A 26641-nucleotide genomic window follows, 5' to 3' on the forward strand; every position below is an offset into this window, starting at 1 on the left:
CTTCTCTGTGCTTTGTTGTGACTGTAACAGAGTGTGCTCATTGTGTCTCAGAAAGCTTACAGAAGGGTGGACAGCATCGTTGAGTCATCAGGACGTTTAGCTGATATCAGACACGCGGCTGTGTGTTTCCTACCGTTTAAACATACAGCTAAAAGTCAGCGCTAGCCAAGAAGCGAGAAGCCATTTCCCTTTGAGAGTCCCTGCGCAGCAGCGTCTAAGGCAAAGGGAAATGAGACGAGAGAGGGAAGCTGATGTGGAGAGACAAAGAGAGACAGTGGCGCTAGAGAGAATGGGCTGAAACAGATGACGAGATGAGAAAACGCTGTCCTTTCTGACATCGGCTTCTGCGACACATCACGCCGTTTCTATGCCGTCCTCGTTCTTCCGGAGATCCCGAAAGACAACACGTCCTCTCCTCTCTCATCCTCCCTTCGCCATCTCCTCACGCTTGGGATGGAATTCTCTCGGCTCCGTCTGGCTCTTTACAGCCCCGTCTTCTAATTTTCTGTCAGCTGTCAGCGTCGGAGGCACAAACACACAAGGCCAGCGCGAGGACGGTGGCTTGCTTTACGCCTGCCGCGCAGGTACCACTCCGCTGTCTGAAATGTTCATACACTAAACATCTGGATTGGGGATGTGCCTCAGCGCTTGGATGAACATATGAGGGGCCAGTGTTCACAAACAGAGGGCACCAATCCTCACCAGGAGCTGCAGATTCACTCCAACGAAAGCAGATGTCACAGTGAAAGTGAGGAATGAGGCATAGGATTCAGAGCAGAGATGTGGGACTTTTATTAAAAAAAGGGAATCGCAGAATAAATTATAAACAAGAGAAAGGCAAGTAAACGTGAAAAGAGAAACGTAGCTAAACATGTCCTTAATAAATAAACAGACATGCTGTGCTTTTATTAATTTTTTTTTTACCACCGAACATTGTAAAGCGACCTTGGGTTTGTAAAATGAGCTATAAGTGTTTTATTATTATTATTATTATTATTATTATTATTATTAAACACCCAAAAAGACTAACGAGAGAATAGACAGAACAAACAGGAACTGGAGCTGACTGATTAAACCCACAACAACGACTCTAACAGAAACTAGGAGAAACCTGGAAATAACAATAATCCAAAAAACGGAAATAAACAAAGAATCAATTTACAATGGAGAACAACCAGGACACTGTAGAGAGACTAAACAACAAAACACTACAGTAACAAAGGAACAGGAAAAGAAACAAACAAAGATGGACACTCGAGGAGAAAAGTACTAGATCTACAAAGAGACAGAGAAACTTTAGGAACAGACTACACCCATAAAAGACAAACCATGGACACAGACATCAACTGATCATCAACCAAGAAACCGTGAGCAACCGTGACACTCAGACAACGGAGCAGGGGCACGTCTCTATGGACACAAGGACAAGACGAGCATGTGGAACAGTGAACAAAACTCATGAATTCTGGAGAAACTCCGGAGGATCGGGTCTGGAGATGTCGCGGAGCTGTCCTTTCACACACGCAGTTCACAGTGGGAGATTTACTGTGTGAGACGTGTCACAGCAGGAAATAAAACACGTGTTTTAGGTGTGGGGGGCAGAGCCTGTGCAGCACGTGCAGGAGAAACGCCAGGATATTTCCCGCTCCGTTCTGACATGCACTGACTCGGACTTCACCCGGAGACTTTACCAGGGCACGAGGAGGATAAAGTCCGGGTAATGTCAGGGACGAATGTTCTCACACACAGCTCCTCCGGGGAAAACTCTGGAACATTTCTGGTTTACTGCGCACGTGTGAAAGGGGCAAATAAAACTCACGGAGACAGATATTGAAGGGACATAAGTACAAGAGAAAAGCAGGAAGCCGAGACGAGACAAAGAAGTGTAGTGCAGAGATGGACTGAGCTGTGAGTGTCGCCAAGTTTACTGCCATTCAGCTGCTAATACACGAGCGATGTCGTACAGACCACGTACACTACAGTGTGTGTTTTACATGTGTAAAGACATTAGCTCATCTTTCACCCTCTGGTCCTTCATCAGTGACAGGACGCTGGACATGGCTGCATTTACAGTGTAAAATTAGCTTGGATCTGTAGTACACACAGAACTGTACAATAGTCACGTTGTAACAATGGAGAAATTACATCACATGGAATCTCACAATGATAGCCACCAGCAAAACTAATGCACTCGTCGCGAACGGAGCGGTTCACTGCAGTGTAAATTAGCGAAGAGCAGGACACGCTGCTGTGTAGATCTTATCATTTAAATGGTACAGTCTGGAGATGGTATTAACTGCGTGTTGTCTGCGTCTGACACGGATCGCTTCAATGGCGAGCAGTAATCAGCAACGTTAAACACGAGGGGGGCATGGAGGAAGACAGAGGAAGCCTGGGACAAGCACAACTGCAGCTAAATTACACAAACACTCCCATCATTACTAAATATTAACAGGTTTTCAGGTGTTAAAGCTCCGTTCAGGTCTCGGCTGCGAGAAAAACAAAAGCTCTAACTGTAGGAATTAACTGGTTTTAAAACACTGTGGCTCTGGTGACGTCTGCACCTTCGGAAGTCTCTGCTGAGAGGATCATACAGAGGTGAACTTCACTCTGAAAAAATACAGTGGTAATAATCTGAGGCTGTAAGAACAAACGGAGAACTAACGATCTGAAGGTTTCTCTGCAGAGAAATAGAGAGAGATAAAGAGGGAGAGAACAAGGGAGAGAATAATTTATGAAGAGAAAGGGCAACAGGAAACTCGGTCAGAGTGTAAGAAAAAACATACGATGTGGGTAAATCTCTACTGAGATTTCATATATATATATATATATGAGAGAGAGAAAGAGAGAGAGAGAGAGAGTTTGGAGACAGAGGGAGACAGAAAAAAAGGGTGTGTTTGGGGAAAGAGCAGAAGAAAGAAAGAGGGAGTGTTTGGGGAAAGGGTGTGTGTGTGAGAGAGAGAGAGAGAAGCTGTGCTTGGAAAGGGAGAGAAAATGAGATATGATGAGAAAGGGCAACAAGAGTCTCAGTCACGGAGTAAAAAGCGCCTGCAGAGACGTAAAATCACGGCGCCTTTGTTGCATCAAAATGCTTACTCATAAAAACCCTGACGGGAAGCTTAAAATAAACACACTCCGGCAGTAACGCGCGATCATTACCTTCGTGCGGCGAGGACAGAGCGGCTCGCGGATTAAACCAAGCTGACAGGTGTTAAGTAATAAACGTCTCCTTGTGGATGCTCAGCTTCCATTTGTGTCACTCACAGAAGAGCTCATTTATAACAGCAATTACAGGACGAACAACAGAGCGCCTGGATAACACTGCTGCTCTCCTCGTGGCACCGTGGTTCGATACCCAGCTCAGGCAGGAATGCCAGGAGACACCAGTCAGACTCCTTGGGCAAGACTCCCGATGCTGTACTAAAAGTTTTAAGATCCAAAATGTTACAAGGAAATATTCAGAACAAGAGCAAAGAAATGATCAAAATCCATCACCAAAAACAAGGCTTGAGATCAGTTCTGTCTGCCCTCCATCGGCTGCAAAAATGTGTCACAATATTTCAGCATCGGGGCAGTCATTCCTGTAGCTCCAAAATATCTAACCATCTCATCCTCATCAAATATGCATATGACTTGTGGGAATCATCCTGTGTTTACAACAGTGGCATACAATGTGTTTCATGCAAAATTTCATGTGCCCTGCCTCATAAAGGACAGAGCTTTTCTGAAAATGTAAATCATAGAGATTTAAACTCAAAGGGAGAAAATGTAATTTAATTTAAAGGTAGAATCCGCTGTGGTTGGTTTTGTGATGTTAAAGTTTGAAACTCTGTCCTTCATACTTCATGACAATTATGGAACCCTGAATGCTGCAGAAACACTAGAGAAACTTTCAGTTCCACCTTTTATTTTAATAAATTTGAAGGCACCAAGTCAAAAAACAACTTTTACATGAAACAATAACAGCTCACATTATTCCCAACACCACATTCAGTCAGCAGCATGTGCCCAGCGCAGGATTAAGCCACATTCGTCCAGCTCCAAGAGCTACACTGGGGCGATTAAAACTCGCTCAACCTCCATCCAAAACTGACCACACTGCGCTAACATATCAACCCCAGACAGTTCTGAGAGGACGACACTATCTGAGTTTATAAAGAAAAACAAGGGGAAAGGACTGATAAAGAAAGACTGGAATTACTGAGTTCAGAGAGCTGAGAGGAAATAGGAAAAGACAGAGTGGATGAAGGGACACTAGTCCACATTTGTTTAGAGAAGAGACAGGGAAGAGGAGGAAGGAGGAAAAAGAGGATGAGAAATGGGGAGGTATCAGGTTCTGCTGCCTCAGTCCTGTCCTGTACCGCGTCATCTGATGCTCGGTCTGAATCAGGTTACACGCCACGGAAAAACACTGCAGAGAGGTTAATCAATCCACTTAATACACGAATGGAGGCACTTTCACTCTTACAGTGACGAGAAAATAAAAATAACAGAAATAAACAATGAAGGATTTATCTGGGACCCGATCTGAGTGATTTAATAACAGATTTTTAGAAGTGGATCACATCCAGACTCCTCTCCTCAGCTCTTTACTATATGCCCTCCATTTCCACCCTCAACTCTTCCTTTCAGCTTCACATGTGTGGTGTGTTCTAGCAAACTGTTCATCGCCTCTGAAAAGGAAACCCTGTATCTCTGTGTTTGTGGATGTTAAGTTTAGTGCACAGCAGCAGTCCTTCACACTGTGTGATCACTTTATAATGAACAGACCAATAGAAACGCTCCAAAAATACTCTGAATATTTGTTTTCCTTCTCCTGTAAACTTACTATTATCAAGATACAGCAATGATATGAAATTTATTATATATTTTGTGTAATTTGTATAACGCGAGATATTGTCGAACCTCGAGTGCATTACTGCGATTATAACACAGTTCATTGTCGATGTTTATTAAAGAAGACCAATGATTTGTTTGTTTATTAACCTTCCACGAGGTAGAATAGTTCCATTCCATCACACAGTCCTTTTTGCTGTTTTCTATGAACCCTGGACTTTTAACTTGTGCGATGTTGGACCCGTCCAGGACGTTTCTGAACTCTGGTTCTCTCCAGGAGCCGCTCTGTGTTCACAGCTGATTTTTTTTTTAGAAACAAGGCTGCATTATTCAGAGCTGCTCTCTGTCTGAATCAGGACAGAAGCAGAGAGAAAGTCAATGTCATGGTTTAATCATTGTTTACAGTGGATTCAGATCGTAGTGATATATGTCACACACTAAACGATGCTGAGCTCTCTCTGTTTAAGTTAATAATGAGTATTTTAGAGTATAGCTCCAGAGCTGTGCTGCGGCGCTGGTGAAGGACAGCAGTGAAAAAGACGCGCCTCGACTCGAGTTAAACACAATCGCAGAAACCACACAGACGTAGCCAACTACTTTTAATTATTTTTCTTTCGTTTACAAATCAGAAATCAGCAGATAACGGTCCACTGTGCCATAACTCTTTACTCTGCTCACGAAAGGAAAATGAACCGGATCACCGTTGGGTGAAATAGTCCAGGGACGGCTCTGTCTTGTAAGCGCTGGTGTTGTTGCTAGGCTACATGTATTTTGCAGAGTGATACCTGAAGAGCTTTGTTCAGAATGTCATTATCGTGTAATATTGGCACTGCTGGTACGTCTCTCAGCCAATCACATCGCAGAGTCGGAACTCACTGTGGTATATATTTGTTTTCAATCTAACAATTAGCTTTTCAAAGGCATGAAAAAAACAAAAACAAACAAAAACACACATTTTGTCTTTGCTGCTAAAACCAATGTTTATGGATATCATCAGAGAGCTGAGAGAGTGGACGGTGAGGGTAGAAACAAGGAGGTGTGTTTAATTGATATGTTGCTGTGTTGTGATCAGGAAAACTAGAGGGCGATAGAGATAAATGATCTCCCACTGAGAGGATCTGGCTAATTAAATTACATCTGTATTATTCTTCTGCATCATTACCACAGTCAGATATTCATGAACATGTTCAGAAGACGCTTCATGAGAATGAACCAGACTGGAAGGACCGTGGGGGCAGCTCATTAGACCTGTACAACATAAACAACTAATCACACATCCGTAAATTACTTTATTTACATCACACCTTCACCTTTACCACATCACCTTTATTTACATGTCAATATTTTCTCTCGTTATTTTGTTAGTGTTGTTTTTGGTCGTGTTATAATACTGTAAATCATTCTATGTTGTACATTTCAGTGTTATTCTGTGTGTCTTTCACCGTTGACCAAGACAAAATGTTTCTAATTGTCTTTATGCTTCAGCAACAGGAACTCCAATAAAACAACTCTGAATTGAACTGAGACTGGTTTAAGAATAAAACACTGAGGCTCAGAGAGAGAGGACATAGGGCTGTGTGGAGAACTCTCTCTCTCTCTCTAATGAAGGCCACTGAGACCGTGAGACTGACTTTGAACAATGGACGGCACACACTCGAGCTGGTGGATTACTACTGGAGATGCGCTGGTGCTCCTTTATGGTGCCACACTTGCTCAACACTTAGCAAAGCCCACCGATAGGGGTTACATTCGGTTGCAGTTTATTAGCGTTAGCGCGGTCAGACGTCTCCAGACCGAGCTGAAAGCTGTGTACAGTAAGTCACATGATCAGGACGGGGTAGAATTACCCTTCACAGGCGCTGATACGGGATCAGATTGTCGATCAGATGCAGGAATAAGGCGGTGTTGATGATGTCAGTGCTGACTGCAGCAGGTCGGATGCAAACAGAATTGATCCCAAGCCTCCAATCGAGACCTATATGAAACCTAGACTGGAAACCATGAAGAGAATTGTTTTCATCTGCCGGGAAAATGAAACCTCATCTGCTCCTCCAAAGATTGATCCCGGCACGGATGTGTTTCACCAAAGTTTAGTCTTAGAAGTTGGTTACAATTTCTTCTTCCGCTAATTCACTAAGGAGCCAGGGCCCAGAGTCGACGCACTGCTCTAAGAAGCATCAGCAGCTTCTTTCTTACGCTTGCTGTTTATCTTCTTTTGTGTCTATTTCCTTTCCTCATGCAGGGTTCTTCTGCAAGGCTCCACATCCTTTCAGACCCACAGTGTTGAGCACACACAGTGGACGCTGGGACACAAACAGCAAGCGTGGATCCTTTCAGACCCCTTCCACTGAGTGGTTTACTCACAGGTGAAGGATGTGGATCAGAGTCTAGAAGAGTCCAGAAGGAGAATCCGTTTCTTTTTCTGATGAAAGAAAACCTCATGACTGAATTCAATCAAATTCTCAGAGATAAAGCTGGAAGAGAGGGTTTGGCGAAGAAGTCTGTGGTCAATAAATTGATAATCAATAAATAATTGCAATAAATGATATAATGATTAAATAACAGCATAAAAGAGCAATTACTCCCTTTTAAAAATGCAATTAAATTTTAGCGAAACATTGTAAATTTAGCCCTGTACTGAGATCAGAGGGGAGGGGAGGGAGGGAAGGCAGTGGGGGTGGTTTCCTATTATCCCCCAACAGTTACATAGTGCTGTTTCTGCAGTGCTGAGCTCAAAGCAGCAAAAAAGAGATTAAATAAATCCTGAATAAATAAATCCATAGTTTTTTAAACAAATCCACACAACGGTTCCAGAAAAAAAGAGCGAGTGGCTAAAACACTGGAGACACATATTCTTCTGTAAACACACACACCGTGAACACAGTGCACAACACTGAGGTCACAGAGGAACTGTTTATATAATTACTCTTCACCATAGACACTTCTGCAGAGACTAATTTGAACGTTACTTTAATAAAGAAGATGCCTGTTAAATAAAGGAAGCACGTAAACTGTGTAAATGTTCGTCCAAAGATGTTTGAGGTTGTTTTGTCTTTGTGGAAAAATCAATCCGCTCGACTCTCAGCCTCGTGCCAGAAGAACTGCCCTGAGGTTATTCCAACCCCTTCCCACCGACAAATATTTAGGTACCGTTCCAGCATCTTCACTTCAAAAACACCTTGGTGCCCTTCGCAAGTCGACTTTGCCTGCAGCAAGCGGTGAACACTGCAGGAACTCTCCCTCCATCACTCCGTCTCTCCATCTCACTTTCGCTCTGAAACCGGGGCCGAAAAAGACTTATGACACCATTAAGATACAGTTCTGAAGCGGAGATTATCGTCTGTAATGTGCTGTTAATTAAGACATGGTTTGGATGCAGACACAGACTCTCCATGGCGAGCTGTCACTGAGAAAAGCCTGGCGCCCCTGAGAGGAGGCGTGTGCGAGTTCTTGGATTGAGATGCCGAGCACACAGTGGAGCTCCTGAAAAACACCAGCCACTGGAGGACCCACCGGCAGCGCACCAGAGCCAGCCACACTTCCACATGCTCTCGCTTTCCCTTTTCTCCCAAACGCTCTTTATCTCACTGTTTTTGAATCTTAAACATCTCTGCTCTGCCTCGACACACACTGGAGTCACAGCGCTTTAGGGACTCTGTTATTTTATTTTATTTATTTATTTATTCGTCTTTAATATTAGACTCGAATATAACAATGTCTTCTGAAATATGTCTGAAAGATTTTGAAGAAACTCAGAATTACACCAACAATGATGTCATTTTCTGGGAATAAAATTCAAAATAAGAAAAGGCAAAATGATAAAAAAAAAAATAATAGGTTTGCTCCTGAAACTCAAAAACCTGAAAAATGGGAGCCTCTGGTGAGGAAAGACACTGCAGTGGAACACAGTTTTGTGTTTTTGCTTTCAGCACCTGTTCCTTTAAATGATAATAAGCCGCTCGCTGTTCACCCCGACCCCGAGCGCACAGCAGTGAGGAGCGAGGAGCAGAAGCTCTGGTTTTTAGCCGTTTTCACTCTGTTCTCTTTCTTCTCCGTTTTTACTCAGTGCTCTTATTTCTCCGCGCTCGTTGTGTCTGTTTTGCTGAGTTTAACCTCGTCTTTGTGCTCTCACATAAACACGGGTCCAGCGCTGTGATTGGACAGACTCAGAAGAGGGGGCGGGGCCATTCTAAAGTCTCTGCACTTGACGTCAGAAGAGGAGCAGAATCAGAACGAGGCAGCGCACAGGAAACTTGGTGGAGATTCACACAGTAATGTGAACAAAGCCTTTTTTTTCATAGCATATCCCCTTTAATCAATGGGGGTGGTCTGTAAAAGTGTAAACAGATCAGTGTCTTCTCATGTGACCCATGACAAAACAGCTGTTGGGATCTTACCGGACACTTATTCTGGTAATTTTTCAACATTTTAATGTGTCTTCATTTCAAATGTGCACTGAAAAACATGCTGATGTACCCCCCCCCCTCTCTCTCTCTCTCTCTCTCTGAGGTCACTCTATGACCTTGTTTGTGTCGGGGCTGAGTGCTGGTGAGCGTTCCTTAGAGCTGCGATGCAATGCCACCTGATCTTCCTCTCTTTCAGTTCTCTATCGATCCCATCAACCACTCCCCACCTCCCACCACCTCCCTCCCTCCCTCCCTCCGACCCCCACCCCCACCCCAGCAACAACCACTTGCACTTTCCCAAGGACAGAAACCTGAACCATCCTTTCATTTTCTTCCCTCCCTCGCTCTACTCTCTCATCTTCGTCCTCGTCCTCCTCCACCCCGGCCTTCATCATCCTCCTCGCTTCCCTAATTCTGCCCCACCCCCATCCTCACCCTCCCCGGTCCCAAGGTCCCGGTGACCAGGGGTATGAATTAATAATGATTGGAGAGCAGGGATCACTTTCAGAAAAGACCATTTAGGCTGAGATTGTGTTACGAACGGCTGAGTCAATGTGGCAGAGATTCTATAGAACACACAGAGAGAGTTACCTCACCGCACTGGCCCAGGTCCTCCAAACAACCTTCAAACCTCTCTCTCTCTCTCTCTCCCTCTGTCGCTCTCAAGATACAAGATGCAACGTGGCGTTATTAATTTGACTGTTATATTGTCAAAGCATTATAACCAAGGAAAATTACAACATATGACTTCCTTAGCCTCCTTCGCCCCTGTTCTTCAGCGCTCAGGACCCCCACAGAGCAGGTGTGATGTGGTGGTGGATCATTCTCAGCGCTGCAGTGACACTGACGTGGTGGTGGTGTGTTAGTGTGTGTTGTGCTGGTGTAGAGTGGATCAGACACAGCAGTGCTGCTGGAGTTTTTAAACCCCTCAGTGTCTGGACTGAGAACAGTCCACCGACCAAAAACATCCAGCCGACAGCGTCCTGTGTCACTGATGAAGGACTAGAGGACGCTGTGCAGTGACAGTACCTGCAGAACACACACTAAAACATCACCACCATGTCACATGCTCCTCGGCTGAATTAGCAAACACACCCTCCGTCGAAATCAGGGACGGCCAGCAGCAGGACACCAGGCACAGGTGACGAAAGCAGGCTTCTCAGTCTATAGTCCCAATGCACAGAGAGGCAAAGACAGAAGGAAGCTGGGGAACAGCATGAAGACAGGCTCCTCTGGTCAACAGGCCCAGCCATTAGCATCGGACGCCAGCGTGCTCTGACCGGCACTGACGACTGTGTTCCATAGAGCGATGGAGATGGGTTTGGTGCTAATCATTCAACATCAGTCTCTGACTTCATTAATGCTGTGGTTTAATGCCATCAAATCTCTACAGCAATGGTTTATTACATTCAGAAGAAAGCCTTCCCTGGAGGAAGAGGTGGAGTTCAGCACAGTGGTGGTTCCACATTCCAGGGGGTGTTTTGTGATGAGCCTATCACAGTGATGGGGGTAAACAGGCAGCACTAATGTCTGTTGTATGAAGGATGGACGGATGTATGGGTGGATGGGTGGATTTATGAATGGATGGATGGATGGATGGGTGGATGGATGGATGGATGGATGAATGGATGTATGGATGAATGTATGAATGGATGGATGGATGGATGGATGCTGGTGGTCCCAATAAAGACCCCTCTTCATCCCAGCAGTGTGTAACAGGCTGTGAGTTACAATGGTGCCATGGATTATCTGTTACTCCATGTTCACTTATACATTTCTGGGGCATATTTGGAGAGCTCCACCTGAATGCAGATGGCACATTCTGCCCGAGTGCACCGGCACAGTCTCCAATAAAAGGCTTCCTTCTCCACTTTCTGAAATTCCCAGAGGGACACTGTGGGGAGACCCCCGCGACAGGGTCACCTCTTATTTCCCAGAAAACTAGAAGCAGAAGCGGTCCTCATTCTAAAAGCCTATTTGAGTTGGATTAGTTTTACCCAGAGAGGATGTGTGCTTTAAATCAGAACAGCAAAATCTTGCTTTGCATTTCATGCATGTCCTTGCTGCTTCACTTTTACTCAGTTAAATGTCCATAGCAGCTGTATATTCACATACACTTATCACTGATGTCCAATACAAAAAGATAATTTTACAGCAGAAGGAAAACCTTCAACTTTAAAAGCCTTAACGTTCAATGGTGCTCAGTGTAAACATATTTTGGAGCATTTCTATTGGTCCATTCCTCTTTACATTTTCAAAAGACGTGTTCAAATGATGGCGTACGCTGAAAATGGAGATAATAATATTGTATCAAAAATATGTATATTTTGGTTTATTTACTTTGTGTGTGTGTGTATTTATGTATAGTTTGGGTTATTTATTGTTAATAAAAGGATAATTGTCATTTTTAATCCAGAGGCTTAATCCATTTTGAAGCATTTGTGATCGAGACCAGCTCACCGAGTGCATCAGCCCATCTCTGCTCCCAGGGGACATATGAAAAGCGCCCTTATTCAGTGCATGTTCACATTAATGACATTAAGACACATTAAGACCCCCCCCCCCCCAGTATTCTGTGCGCTGCCTGAGTCAAAAAACAAGGGATAAAACGAGTCGTTCTGATTCTGCTCCGATTCTGACGTCAAGTGCAGAGACTTTAGAATGGCCCCGCCCCCTCGTCTGAGTCTGTCCAATCACAGCGCTGGACCCGTGTTTATGTGAGAGCGCAAAGACGAGGTTAAACTCAGCAAAACAGACACAACGAGCGCGGAGAAATAAGAGCACTGAGTAAAAACGGAGAAGAAAGAGAACAGAGTGAAAACGGCTAAAAACCAGAGCTTCTGCTCCTCGCTCCTCACTGCTGTGCGCTCGGGGTCGGGGTGAACAGCGAGTGGCTCATTATCATTTAAAGGAACAGGTGCTGAAAGCGGGCGTTCTGAACAGGGGCTGTTTACACAGGGGGAGAACACTGCTGTGGGGCTCATGGGGTTTGGACCAAAGCGGGTCACAGACGTTTCATTAAGAAACAGAACTGTGTTCCACTGTGGAGACGAGGGAGAGTGTGGCCACTTAAAAACTCTTAAAAACGTCCTTCACTGCAGAATCACTAAACTCAAACACTAAAATGATTAGAAATGTGTCGCCAATCAGGGGTTTTTCCAAATCATAAGACCTCCAGGTCTGACCTCAGTTAGCTTCACTTCTGTAAGAGTTTTCCTTGATAACTCACTGAGCCTCAGCTTCACCACAAACAGCTGTGGATTCACCCTCCTGCCGCCAAATTTCCAGAGGATCGGCCCGAGCCAAATCTCTCTCAGAGACACACAACAAACCTGTGCTTTCTAAAACCCAAAAGCCCCTGTTCCAGCAGGTTCTGATCTACCGCTCGTACACAGGGATTCTGTTCCTTTTCCAGAACATGCCCTGGGAATGCTCAGCCACAGACGATGTGGAGGCACTTTAGAGGCACAAAGGAAGGAGGGAGCACAGATGGAAGGGAAAATGGGTGCCGGAGGTTTTGATTCTCCTCTGCTCTTTATGGATTAAGTCTGGACCATTTCTCAATCTCATCTTCAGGACCGAGGGTAAACAGTCAGTCCCGATATCGGATCGGATAAATCCCCAATCAGACACGTTCTCTGTACAGCAGCCCTTTATTACGGGGGCTCGCGCCACCAAATTGGATTCTCCCATCGGGAAAAAAGAGGAAAGAAGGACAGGGAATTGCTGCATTTAAGTCATCCCCTCATCCCCTATTGGATCCACATTCAACAGTCCACCTGTCTCCAGGTCTCAGACTTCACCATCTCATGGCTCAACACACGGGGTCCACTGTGAGATCACAGCGAAACACACTGGACACAGTTTCACACACTCACCCAGTCACTCAGAAACACACACACACAAACACACACACACCTGTGAACAGTTTCACACACTCACCCGGTCACTCAGAAACACACACACACTTGTGGACAGTTTCACACACTCACCGGGTCACTCAGACACACACACACTTGTGGACAGTTTCAGACCCTCACACACACACACCTGTGGACAGTTTCACACACTCACCCGGTCACTCAGAAACACACACACACACACACACCTGTGGACAGTTTCACACACTCACCCAGTCACTCAGAAACACACACACACACACACACACACACCTGTGGACAGTTTCACACAGTGCCTCCACCTAACCACGTGTGTTTGGACTGTGGGAGGAAACCCACACGGACACAGGGAGAACACTCCACAATCCTCACAGACAGTGACCCGAGGAGAGGATCTCACCCTGGACCCTGGGCCAAACCCCCCACCCCCGATTACAGGCCCAAGGTCCAGTTCTGTACTCCAGTCAATCAGAACTCCTCAAGCTCCTCCAGACGCTCCACGGAAATAAACCGACCGACCTCTGACACAAACGAGCCACGAGTCCATTTCATGATTAAAGAGAAAACCACAGAAACAAAGGCAGTGTCAGTTACACTCAGGAATGCAGCTGACCAGGATCCTTCACTTAAGACCCGACCGCCGTCCAAACCCTTAGACATGGACAGACTCTTAAAGATGACACTCATTTATTTAAATAATCAGCAGCAGGCTGGAGAACGCGAGGGAGGACAAACAGAGGATAGAGGTGAAGAGGGCTGATACAGGATCGGGTTTTCGATGATAGCTGCAGAATGTCACTGCAGCTGGGAACTCAGTACTCCCTCAGGAATGCAACACACACACACACACACACACACACACACACACACACACACACACAGGCTGGGGAAGCTACTGGAAATATAATAAAACAGCTGAATAGGGCTAAAAGTTTAAAATTTCCAAACCATAGAGCTCTGTTATTACTGCAATAACAACATCATTAAAGGTGAGATTCACAGTTTTAATTCAAAACGCTTTTCATTAAATGTAGAGTTTCTTCACCATTCACTGCTCTCCACTGTTTGCGCCTGAAAAAAGTCCAGTGTTTATACGCAGCCCTGGCTTTAAAAAAATAAAGTGTCTCAGTCCAAACTGACTCTGGCTTCTCTCTTGCTTCTTCTGCCACAGCTGAGAAACAGAATCTGAAAGTGTTTAGATGTGGAGAGACCTCCAAATGTTGAAAAGCACAAAGTGAGATAAAGAAATTACATTATTCCTGCTTCATAGGTGAGTAACACTGACTTATTTTACCTGCAATTGTACAGGGAACATCTTTGATTGTAGGGAAATGCTGTTCTCTGGTTTACATTCAGAAGCTTCACATCTTTTAAGGTGGAGCGGTGTGTGTGAGTAAGAAGCGACTGTATCTTTTAAGGTGGAGCGGTGTGTGTGAGTAAGAAGCGACTGTATCTTTTAAGGTAGAGCGGTGTGTGTGAGTAAGAAGTGACTGCATCTTTTAAGGTGGAGCGGTGTGTGTGAGTAAGAAGCGACTGCATCTTTTAAGGTGGAGCGGTGTGTGTGAGTAAGAAGTGACTGCATCTTTTAAGGTGGAGCGGTGTGTGTGAGTAAGAAGTGACTGTATCTTTTAAGGTGGAGCGGTGTGTGTGTCTCTCTCACACATGCTTTCATACCTGCGTATTAGGCTCTAAGTGTGTGAGTCTAAGGCACTGACTTAAGGAACCACCAGATAAATGTGTATCATGACAAAAACCATGGTATTTTTTATTCTAAAAACAGAGCCTGGAGTTTTCTTTTGGTTGATGAGGTTAGGGTTAGGGTCAGGTTTAAGGTCAATCTGTCACAGCGCTGATGATGTCCTGGCATGCCGTGTGTGTGTGTGTGTGTGTGTGTGTGTTTAGCTGAGAAACACTCTTCAGTGCCAGATCACCATGGCGACCCAGTTGCAGTCAGTGCCAAGTCCAGGAAGACACTGAATTAGGGTCACAATGGCCTGCCTCCAAATCCGAATTAAAACGAGCCCTTCCTCACTTCCCTCACTGCCTTCCTTATCTGCCCAGTACACAGAGCACAGAGAAACCAACTCCTCTCTGTTGCCTCTTTTTGATGTAACAGTCCCTAATAGTCTCATCTGTGTGTGTGTGTGTTCTCCAAGAACTGTCAAAAGAACCTCACTAAATACTAGTTGCAAAGTTTAAGGATGATTACAAAAGGTTATAATTGAAAACTAACAACAGCAGACACAGGCAAGTCTCTTTTACTCTCTCTCTCTCTCTCTCTCACACACACACACACACACACACACACACAGAGACTAATATGTAATTCTACAGACCCCCAAAAACCCACCAAAATTAAACACTTCTCTATCGATCGTTCTGTTTCTTCACTGTTTGAAGGATAACAAGTGATTTCCACATCTGCTAGTTCTCTACGTCACTAGCTGGACAGTTCCTGAAAGACGCCAGGGCTCATGTGAGTGTGTGTTTAAGTAACAGGTGCTAAAATGTAGCAGAGTCACTGTGAATGTTTGATCAAAATGTCCATAATTATGAACATATATCTTCTTCTAGGATGTTTGGTATATCATCATTTCATCTGTGAATGTGTATAATATTGATATGACATGAATCATGAGCGATATATATCTGGTTATTTATCCGTTTTCGCTCGTTTCTCTTTCTTCTCAGACTCGGACGAGGGGGCGGGGCCATTCTAAAGTCTCTGCACTTGACGTCAGAAGCAGAGCAGAATCAGAACGACTCGTTTTATCCTGTTTTTTCTGATTTAATGCGTATTCACACCAAAAAAAGGCACGTCAAGTTTTGAAAAAAAAAAAAAGTCTCTCACACCGAGGGTTAGGGTTAACTCCCTCAGGAACACTGCTGAACCCCGTGTTGTTCTGGAGACTGGGGGGTTCTGTGTGTAGCGGTTAGCTGCAGTGTTTACAGCAAATGATAAATTCATCATCGCTTCAATGAACTCAGTTCTTCTTCCTTTTCCAGCATTCCAAGGTTCTGCTCTACAGTGAAGGTTCTACTCTCCCGTGAACGTTCCGCTCTCCAGTGAAGGCTCCACTCTCCAGTGAAGGTTTGGCTCAACCAGTAATGGTCCAGCTCAAGTGAAGGTCCGGCTCTCCAGTGAAGGTCCTGCTCTCCAGTGAAGGTTCTGCTCTCCAGGGAAGGTTCTGCTCAACCAGTAATGGTTCCGCTCTCCAGTGAAGGTACTGCTACGTTAAAAATGTTTCCATACTCTGTGTGAATGGGCCTTTAGACACAGACCTGGTCTTGTTTCACAGTGTGTGTGGTGGTGGGCTCCAGATCCACACTGTAATGTGTCCACTTTAATAACTGATTGTGACAGTGCTTTGCCATTTAATGAATCTTAACATCGTTGAATTCACCCTAATGGTAAACTGGTGCTGATCTCATTACACACACACACAGACGGCACTGCACACGTACAGTATACGCAGGGAGCCGGTGGAGTGTGACGGTTTCGTGCTCCAGGCCGCAGCAGCCCTGATCGTGCGTGTAATATTCTTATTATTGTTTTATATTCAGAGAGCGTGACCATGTCGTTATTATTCCACTTCCCGACAGAACAGACCCCAGACAGAACGGGAAACTGTGGGGAACTTCTTATTTATGTGGGAAGATGTTTGAAACTCACCATTCTGAGACATACTCCTCATTCACCAGTGTGTGTGTGTGTGTGTGTGTGTGTGTGAGTGTGGGGTGTGTGTGTGTGATTGTAAGAGAGGGGTTGTCTGAACAATACTGGATCAGAATGTATTTGGCAATGAGCATTCATTCTAGTGATACCCAGTATACACTGTGTATGAGAGAGAGAGAGAGGGGGGGGGGGGGGGGAGAGAGAGAGAGGGGGGGGGTGGCAATAAGAAAATGAAAGAGACCAAGAGGAAGAAAAGATATAATATTTGTTTGTTCTGTTATAAAAGTATTACATTTAGCTGAAGGTCTTCTTTAAGTTGTTGCACTAACAGCGGACACTGGGTCATATTTTTACCTTAAAATTACAGATTCAATATAATCCTAATGCTCCACTGAGCTGTAACCTGGAGAATAGAGCCTCTGTCGTTGGTACTCTGGGCACAGCACTGCAGAAATGGCACTATGTAACTGTGTCTGATCCACTCTACACCAGCACAACACACACTAACACACCACCACCACGTCAGTGTCACTGCAGCGCTGAGAATGATCCACCACCACATCACACCTGCTCTGTGGGGGTCCTGAGCGCTGAGGAACAGGGGGGAAGAGGGGTGATGAAGTATGCAGAGCAACAGATGGACTACAGTCTGTAATTATAGTGCTATAAAGTGCTCTTCACCTTTTAATTCGGAGTCATGTTGTGGTAGGTACATGTAGGTAGTGTTTATTATTTTTTTATTTATTTTTTAATATATTGTGAGAACTCTCCTTTCAGCCTTGAGATCTCACACACACACACACACGGCTTCACATGCTGCCTTTAATAAAATCTACTTTATTAAACATATTGAAATAATTATAGACATTCATTTACTCACACATCTCTCTCTCTCTCTCTCTCTCTCACTTTCTCTCTCACATCTGACTCATCAAGGCCTCATGGAGAGAAGTGTGAGTCAGCCCCAGTGTAAGGCAGGTCTACAGATAGATCTCTCTCTGACACACACACACGAGAGAAAATGAATCCTATACACCTGCAAAATACACACTTCTACGAAATCTGTGTGTGTGTGTGTGTGTGTGAATTTATGAGTGTGTAAAACTGTGCAGTGGTGTGAGTGTAAGAGTGACTGGGAGAGTGTGTGAGTGAGTGTGTGAGTGACTGGGTGAGTGTGTGGGTGAGTGACTGGGTGAGTGTGTGGGTGAGTGTGTGAGTGACTGGGTGAGTGTGTTTGTTCCTGTTGAACACAGTGATTCTGGGAAAGGCTTCGGACCGATAACAACCCTGATTAGAGTGAAGTGGTTACAGCAGGTGAATGAATAAATGAATGAAATATATTTTCGGTGCTGAAAGCAACAATCATTCACAATTTAATGATTATTAGTCTTTAATTAATGCTGTGTTTTAAACACAGAGCTGATGTGGAATAAAGAGAAGGAAGGTGCAGTGATACAGCGCTTCACAGTGAATCAGTCCCGTCCCATTCCTTCATTTCAAAAACCAAATGCTTTATATGAAACGGATGGACATTTCCTTCTGCTCAGCACCGAAGCGTCGTCCTTGTGTGTGTGTGTGTGTGTGTGTGTGTGTGTGTGGGTCAGATCAGGAGCGTGATCTGTTCACACTGAAATCAGATATAGCTCACATTATACAGACAGTTATGTAATGATTGTGGGCCCAGAAGGAATTGTCCACCAAAATGTGAAATTCAATTCAATTCAATTCAGATTTGGGCCACTGCTTTTACCTGCTGTGTGAACGTAGCCTAAGTGTTGTTTGATCATTTCTGGATCATAAACACCACTGCAACTCAACGCTCCACAGCCCAGTGCTGAGGGCTCTGTACCTCCCTCATCGACGCCTGGCACTGCAGCTGCTCCGGGAGACCCTTTTTGTTTCATGCTCTTCTACAGAGATTATACACACCGTGCGTGCACTACTGAACACGTCCGTAATCATGTGCAGCTTAAAGAAGCTGAATAGACTCATTATAAATGCTTTGTATAAACCTTCCGACCCGTCGTGTACTTCAAAGCATCTTTGTCTGAACGAGAATGATCCAGATTCAAGGCTAAATGGGTTTGTTCATCGAAATCAATTCATTGTGTTAAGGTTCCTTATTTCTGACCGATGTATGTATTCAACACAGCATTACGTCTGACTTCATTCCTCTTTCGCTATGCTCTCAGTTTAAGGGATTAATGAGCTCCATTGTTAAAAGTGTCGCACAGATAAGACGCATTGAACTGAACAGAGCGCTGAGAGGATGAATATGTCTCTGAATTTTGGACTTCTCTTCACTCAGCTCGCCGCTGTTATCTGCTTCTGGAATCGCAGCCTCCAATAAATGAGACTCTTGTGGTCTCTAAAATAGTACAAAGGACCCATTGCTCGTCTCGGACACTTGATTCGAGTGTTAGATGTTTTTGAAACAGCACTCAAAGTGCACCACGAGTGCATCAAGAACATGGAGACAAACAAAATAAAGTTTCAAAGTGCTTTAAAAGCGTTGTAAACAATTTTAAAATGTTTCCTCGTCATTTGCTGCTCCCAGTCTGTTTTTACACTGGAAAAAAGCTCCGGTGTTTACACACAACCCTGGCTCAGTAACTGGGAAATAAACTACTCATCTCAATCAACAATGGTTCAGGTTTTCATGTGTAATACTTAACTAAGGGAGGAACTAACACCAAATCTGGGAGACCACAGCAAACGTTCCATGAAAGTAAACACAGAGCGAAAGTGCTACAAAACTAAACAGCTCGAGTTACACATGAGTTTCTGTGGGAATTCAAACAGTGAATAAACACTTACAGACAATTTACAATTCAGACACCAACAAGATACAGTCGCTTCTTATTCACACATACTGCTCCACCTTAAAAGATACAGTCGCTTCTTACTCACACACACCGCTCCATCTTAAAAGATAGTCGCTTCTTACTCACACACACCGCTCCACCTTAAAAGATACAGTCGCTTCTTACTCACACACACCGCTCCACCTTAAAAGATAGTCGCTTCTTACTCACACACACCGCTCCACCTTAAAAGATAGTCGCTTCTTACTCACACACACCGCTCCATCTTAAAAGATACAGTCGCTTCTTACTCACACACACCGCTCCACCTTAAAAGATACAGTCATTTCTTACTCACACACACCGCTCCACCTTAAAAGATAGTCGCTTCTTACTCACACACACCGCTCCACCTTAAAAGATACAGTCGCTTCTTACTCACACACACCGCTCCACCTTAAAAGATAGTCGCTTCTTACTCACACACACCGCTCCACCTTAAAAGATAGTCGCTTCTTACTCACACACACCGCTCCACATTAAAAGATACAGTCGCTTCTTATTCACACACACCGCTCCACCTTAAAAGAAACAGTCGCTTCTTACTCGCACACACCGCTCCACCTTAAAAGAAACAGTCGCTTCTTACTCACACACACCGCTCCACATTAAAAGATACAGTCGCTTCTTATTCACACACACCGCTCCACCTTAAAAGAAACAGTCGCTTCTTACTCACACACACCGCTCCACCTTAAAAGATACAGTCGCTTCTTATTCACACACACCGCTCCACCTTAAAAGAAACAGTCGCTTCTTATTCACACACACCGCTCCACCTTAAAAGAAACAGTCGCTTCTTATTCACACACACCGCTCCACCTTAAAAGAAACAGTCGCTTCTTACTCACACACACCGCTCCACCTTAAAAGATAGTCGCTTCTTACTCACACACACCGCTCCACCTTAAAAGATAGTCGCTTCTTACTCACACACACCGCTCCACCTTAAAAGATACAGTCGCTTCTTACTCACACACACCGCTCCACCTTAAAAGAAACAGTCGCTTCTTACTCGCACACACCGCTCCACCTTAAAAGAAACAGTCGCTTCTTACTCACACACACCGCTCCACATTAAAAGATACAGTCGCTTCTTATTCACACACACCGCTCCACCTTAAAAGAAACAGTCGCTTCTTACTCGCACACACCGCTCCACCTTAAAAGAAACAGTCGCTTCTTACTCACACACACCGCTCCACATTAAAAGATACAGTCGCTTCTTATTCACACACACCGCTCCACCTTAAAAGAAACAGTCGCTTCTTATTCACACACACCGCTCCACCTTAAAAGAAACAGTCGCTTCTTACTCACACACACCGCTCCACATTAAAAGATAGTCGCTTCTTATTCACACACACCGCTCCACCTTAAAAGAAACAGTCGCTTCTTATTCACACACACCGCTCCACCTTAAAAGAAACAGTCGCTTCTTATTCACACACACCGCTCCACCTTAAAAGAAACAGTCGCTTCTTACTCACACACACCGCTCCACCTTAAAAGATACAGTCGCTTCTTACTCACACACACCGCTCCACCTTAAAAGATAGTCGCTTCTTACTCACACACACCGCTCCACCTTAAAAGATAGTCGCTTCTTACTCACACACACACCACTCCACATTAAAAGACGTGGAGCTTCTGAATGAACACAAACACAGAGAGGAGAACTGTAGTTCTCCAGAAGCGTCTATGTTGCCTTTAAATAAAACACAAAAAGAAAATCTACTAAACATTGTAGAAAAGCCACGTGTGATAAACAATCTGCACCACGTTCCATGATTCTGTTGGACAATGTTTAAGGAACAATCTACTACAGTGATTTCAGAGACACAATGAAACGGCAGTGTTTACCGGGATGACAGTGTTTTTCTTCTTTGGAAAGTGTTTGTGGATTTTCTGGAGACGCATTTTCAAGACTGGAAATGTTTCGCCTTCTTTAGGAATGGGGCAGTGCCAGTGAGACACGGCATGATTCCCCAGAACATTCCCGGCTCTATTCACACATGCACTCGATCTGCATTACCCCGAGTGTGTATTAGGGGCCGGCAGGATAAAGTCCGGACGCATACGCATTCACACACACAGCTCCTCGGGGTAATGGCTGGAAAATTGTTTCCGGAAAAGTGTGAAAGGTTCTAAAGCTTATTAACAGAATTGGATCTTTTCTACTGAGCGATTTTAACTTCTCATTTCATCACATTCCCACAGTAAGATCACAGGAGAATGTATTACCCTTTGTGTGAAACTGACTGGGGGTAAAAAGCTGATTGAAATGTTTGTGAAAATATTGAGAATCTAAAAGAAATGGTTTCTATAGCTTCATTAAACACAGCCTGCAGAGATCTAAAAGAACCAGAAGAGCACAGAATACAGCCGTCGTTAAACCTCTGTGTAGAACACAACAGGCCAAAACCTGTGGGAAATGCAGGACACTTCATTAGTAAAACACACTTTGGGACCCGTGGTGTGAGATTATTGTGCATTTACAGTGAGAAGGTGGAGAAATGACGTGTTAAAATTCATTCAGCACAGGTGTAAACAGTGTGTTTGACGTGGAGGAGCAGATTGTTGTTGCTGCTATTGCTGGGAAATTAGATGCACAAATAAGCCATTTTACAGTAACTAGAGTGTCACATTAAAAAAAAAAAAAAAAACAATTGTTATTTTATTGAACAAAAAAGAACCTATAAATGAAGCGGTGTGAGAAGTGAAGAGTTTATTGGGCGCTGCGTTGGTTCTGAGCTCCATCAGGAAAAAGCTGCAGAAGACTGTGATGGGTTTGTTCTGTTCTTGGGGACAATACTGTGTCTAAAAGTATGTTTAGTTTGATTTAAACGATTTAAAGATGGGGGTTCAGTGTTAGGGATCATGAGAGAAGCACATACATTTTTTTCTTCATTTTTAGGTTATTTGGAGTTGAATTAAATGACAGTGGCCATGTTTAATACGACACAACTGTCACCATAAAATGACCAAAGCAGAGGATGATTTTGAATTACAATTATACATTACACAAAAACACTTAAATTACAGCTTCTAAATGATTGTGACGTTCCACTGAGCTGTAACAGTGAAAACAGAGCCTCTGTTGGGGCTACACTGGGTCCTCTTCTGGTTACTGCACTAAGCAGCTCCTGAATCACCGGGTGGAGGACTCTCATGAGGAATGGGCACATAGCTCACAGTAGTTGCCTAGCTACAAGAAGAATCTATCTCGGTATTCCCAGTACGAACATTATACAGCAGAGAGAGAGAGAATGAGCGGCCGTACAAGAGTTAATCCATCCATTATCTGTAACCGCTTATCCAATTTAGGGTCGCGGGGGGTCCAGAGCCTACCTGGAATCATCGGGCGCAAGGCGGGAATACACCCTGGAGGGGACGCCAGTCCTTGTACAAGAGTTAATACTGGACTGAATTTACACAGTAGAGTGAGCTGAAACAGACCTGAGGACACAGGTTGGAGCAGTGAGTATCTGTTTCCCTGTTTTCATGTGCTGCGGTGTTAGTTAGTGATAGTTTTGTTGATGAAAGATTTATAATCAGTTTGTGAGAGTCACCGAGCAGTGAATGGTTTGCAGCTGCTAACTTTAGCCGAAGTACCTCACTTTTTCACGTTAGACATTGATTCTGGTAAAAAGTGCTTTTCTCCGGTTGCTGTGTGGATTAAACGACTGAAATTACACTTTGTGTCGGTGGAACCCAAGCTTCGTTGAGGACAGTGTTATAATCAGGTTTGGAGAGTTACTGATGAACGAGGGCAAGGGCTAGCGCCTGCTAACTTTAGCCGAATTAGCTCAGTTTTTAGCATTAGACATTGACTCTGGTAATAAGTGCTTTACTGTTGGTTGCTGTGGTTATTATGACTAGTGTACCACCAGTGGAACATTATATGGTTGTAATATCATGGTCTAGTGTGTATTATGAGGGATATATGGGTTTTATCATGTAGTCAACATTATTTTATTCGATTCACACATTCCCCCGGCTCAACATCAGCTAGAGCCCAGAGAGCCGTTCACTACTTTTGTAAACATCACTCGGAGAGAGGGAGAGAGAGAGAGAGAGAGAGAGAAAGAGATGAGAGGGAGAGAGAGAGAGAGGAGAGAGAGAAGAGAGAGGGAGAGAGACAGAGGGAGAGGAGAGAGAGAGAGAGAGAGAGAGAGAGAGAGAGAGAGATGTGTGTGAGACTTGATTTTGATTTAAAGACAACACTGTAAAAGGTGAATTACACTCAGCAGCAGGAAGGGGAGGAAAGAACAGCCAATCCTTACCTTGTTTTCCTTTATAACCTCTTTATACACGTAATAAATAACTGTTTCACCCTTCTGTGTGTCAGCTTCACTTATGTTGTGACACCTTTTGCGGTGTATTTTCATATCCACAGTGTGAGGACTATTCCTTGTAATTAAGAAGTGTGTGTGTTTCTCAAGCTGTTCCATCAAAATAGAAATGTATTTTTCCTCTGGGGCTCTGTAATGTTCACTAGTCACGTCATCAACATCTGCAGATCCTGTGAGTGCTGCAGTCTTCATGATGTGTGTGTAAGGGGTTAGAGCACTGCTGTGTGAACAAGGCCACAGGCTTTTGAACCTAACGTCTGTAATTAAAAGGGAAAAAAAAAAAGCAGCGTCTTGTGTGTGTACAGCGCTGTGATTCTGTGGAGTGTTTGTGTGTGAATTCTCCAGAGATATTGCTCCAATGGATGAAAATAACGTGAATTCCATTGACATTCAATGACTTACGGAGGACTTCACAAGGCTGTGGGCTTCGAGAAAATACATCTGTCCAACATCTGCCTGATGAGCGCTGGAGGAAGGACACTGTTGTGTGTCCTTTTTATATTTATATGAGATTCTCCTCAGTGTGTGAGAGTGTGTGTGTGTGTGTACCTGTGGTCGTGGATGTCCCTTGACCAGACACTGTAACACCAGTGTGTCCCCCTCGCGGATGGTGTAGATCCTTTCACTGATGTTGTCCTCCTTCACCACGCAGGCCTGGCCCGAGTGTACGATCTGAGCATTCGCAGGAGCTGAGAGAGCGAAGAGAGACAGAGAAAACAAACAGGATTTCAGAATTAAATCACCGTTTTATAAACATCAGCTTCAGTTCTTACATCAGACTTTAGGCTCCTCCACTTTAATAAAACAAAGAGGTTTACAGAATTTCTGTCTAATTTACACTTCATTCATCGTCTGAACAGAGTCACAGTGATTGTACACGGAGTTACTGAGAACACAAACACAACCTGGACAAAACACCACACACTCACTCACCCAGTCACCCACACACTCACCCAGTCACTCTCACACTCACCCAGTCACTCACACTCTCACACTCACCCAGTCACCCACACGCTCGCTCACTCACCCAGTCACCCACACGCTCACTCACCCAGTCACCCACACGCTCACTCACCCAGTCACTCACACGCTCACTCACCCAGTCACCCACACGCTCACTCACCCAGTCACCCACACGCTCACTCACCCAGTCACTCACCCAGTCAGCCACACACTCACTCACTCACCCAGTCAGCCACACACTCACCCAGTCAGCCACACACTCACCCAGTCACCCACACGCTCACTCATCCAGTCACTCACACGCTCACTCACCCAGTCACCCACACGCTCACTCACCCAGTCACCCACACGCTCACTCACCCAGTCACCCACACGCTCACTCACCCAGTCAGCCACACACTCACCCAGTCACCCACTCACTCACTCACTCACCCAGTCAGCCACACACTCACCCAGTCACTCACACGCTCACTCACCCAGTCACCCACACGCTCACTCACCCAGTCACCCACACGCTCACTCACCCAGTCACCCACACGCTCACTCACCCAGTCACTCACACGCTCACTCACCCAGTCACCCACACACTCACTCACCCAGTCACCCACACACTCACTCACCCAGTCACTCACACACTCACTCACCCAGTCACCCACACACTCACTCACCCAGTCACCCAGTCATTCACTCACTCACCCAGTCACCCAGTCATTCACACACACACCCAGTCACCCAGTCATTCACACACACACCCAGTCACCCAGTCACTCACACACTCACCCAGTCACCCACAGACTCACCCAGTCACCCAGTCACCCACACACTCACACACTCACCCAGTCACTCACACACTCACCCAGTCACCCACACACTCACCCAGTCACCCACACACTCACCCAGTCACCCAGTTTGAACATATGCCTCGTTGATTGGAGGTACACACACACAATAAAAATAAATAAAAATAAATGAAGACATAAAAGGGACTTTAAAGAAAACACAGGATTTTTAACAGCTGTTTTGGCCAAATACAAAGCAATAATATTTCTTTAAAAGTGGAGTAAGAAATGGGAGTTGGAGGGTGGTCACATCACGCGGCTCAAATTAATGACTGTCATTACGAGCACAATGAGGCCTTCGCTGTTCCTCGGGCTTTTATTGATGACTGGCAGCTCACAATGGATTCCTCACATTCACTCAAAATCCTGCAGTCAGCAGTTACACTGCACACGGTCCTCCGCCTGCTCCCCACCTCGGCGTCGCAAGAAAATCTTATTGAAACGCTTACAGTTCAGCTTCCAAAGGTAAGGCAACCTACGGCACAGGTTGTGTTTAATTAAACCCAGCTCTGTTCAGCGCCGTCAACACCTGCTTCACGTAACAATAAAGACAGGACGACAGGACGCACGGGCAGCTGCTTTACTGGCAGCGTCCGAGAGGAGAAAACACACACACACACACACACACACACACACACACACAAAAGAAAAAGAAAAACAACAAAGCTAGAAACGAAGGGAGGAGGAACAGTCGAACGGAACGTGTCTAAAACACACTTCATTTCAGCTGCAGCCAAAGACTGGAACTCCATTAAGATCAGACACATTTATCTCCATTTTAAAGAACAAATGCAACTGTTGAG

At 44.7% G+C, this 26641-nt stretch overlaps 1 protein-coding gene across 2 annotated transcripts in view; it reads right to left on the reverse strand.

Annotated features, from left to right (window-relative positions):
* LOC136706170 (MAM domain-containing glycosylphosphatidylinositol anchor protein 1) overlaps positions 1-26641 on the reverse strand; it is a 297644-nt gene that overhangs the window by 205724 nt on the left and 65279 nt on the right. For both annotated transcript variants that reach the window (XM_066680124.1, XM_066680125.1), the window contains exon 3: positions 24586-24725. In XM_066680124.1, coding sequence (XP_066536221.1) covers positions 24586-24725 — 140 coding nt within the window. The remainder of the gene's footprint in view (positions 1-24585; positions 24726-26641) is intronic.

The sequence above is a fragment of the Hoplias malabaricus genome, chromosome 8, assembly GCF_029633855.1.
Source record: "Hoplias malabaricus isolate fHopMal1 chromosome 8, fHopMal1.hap1, whole genome shotgun sequence".
NCBI lineage: Eukaryota > Metazoa > Chordata > Actinopteri > Characiformes > Erythrinidae > Hoplias > Hoplias malabaricus.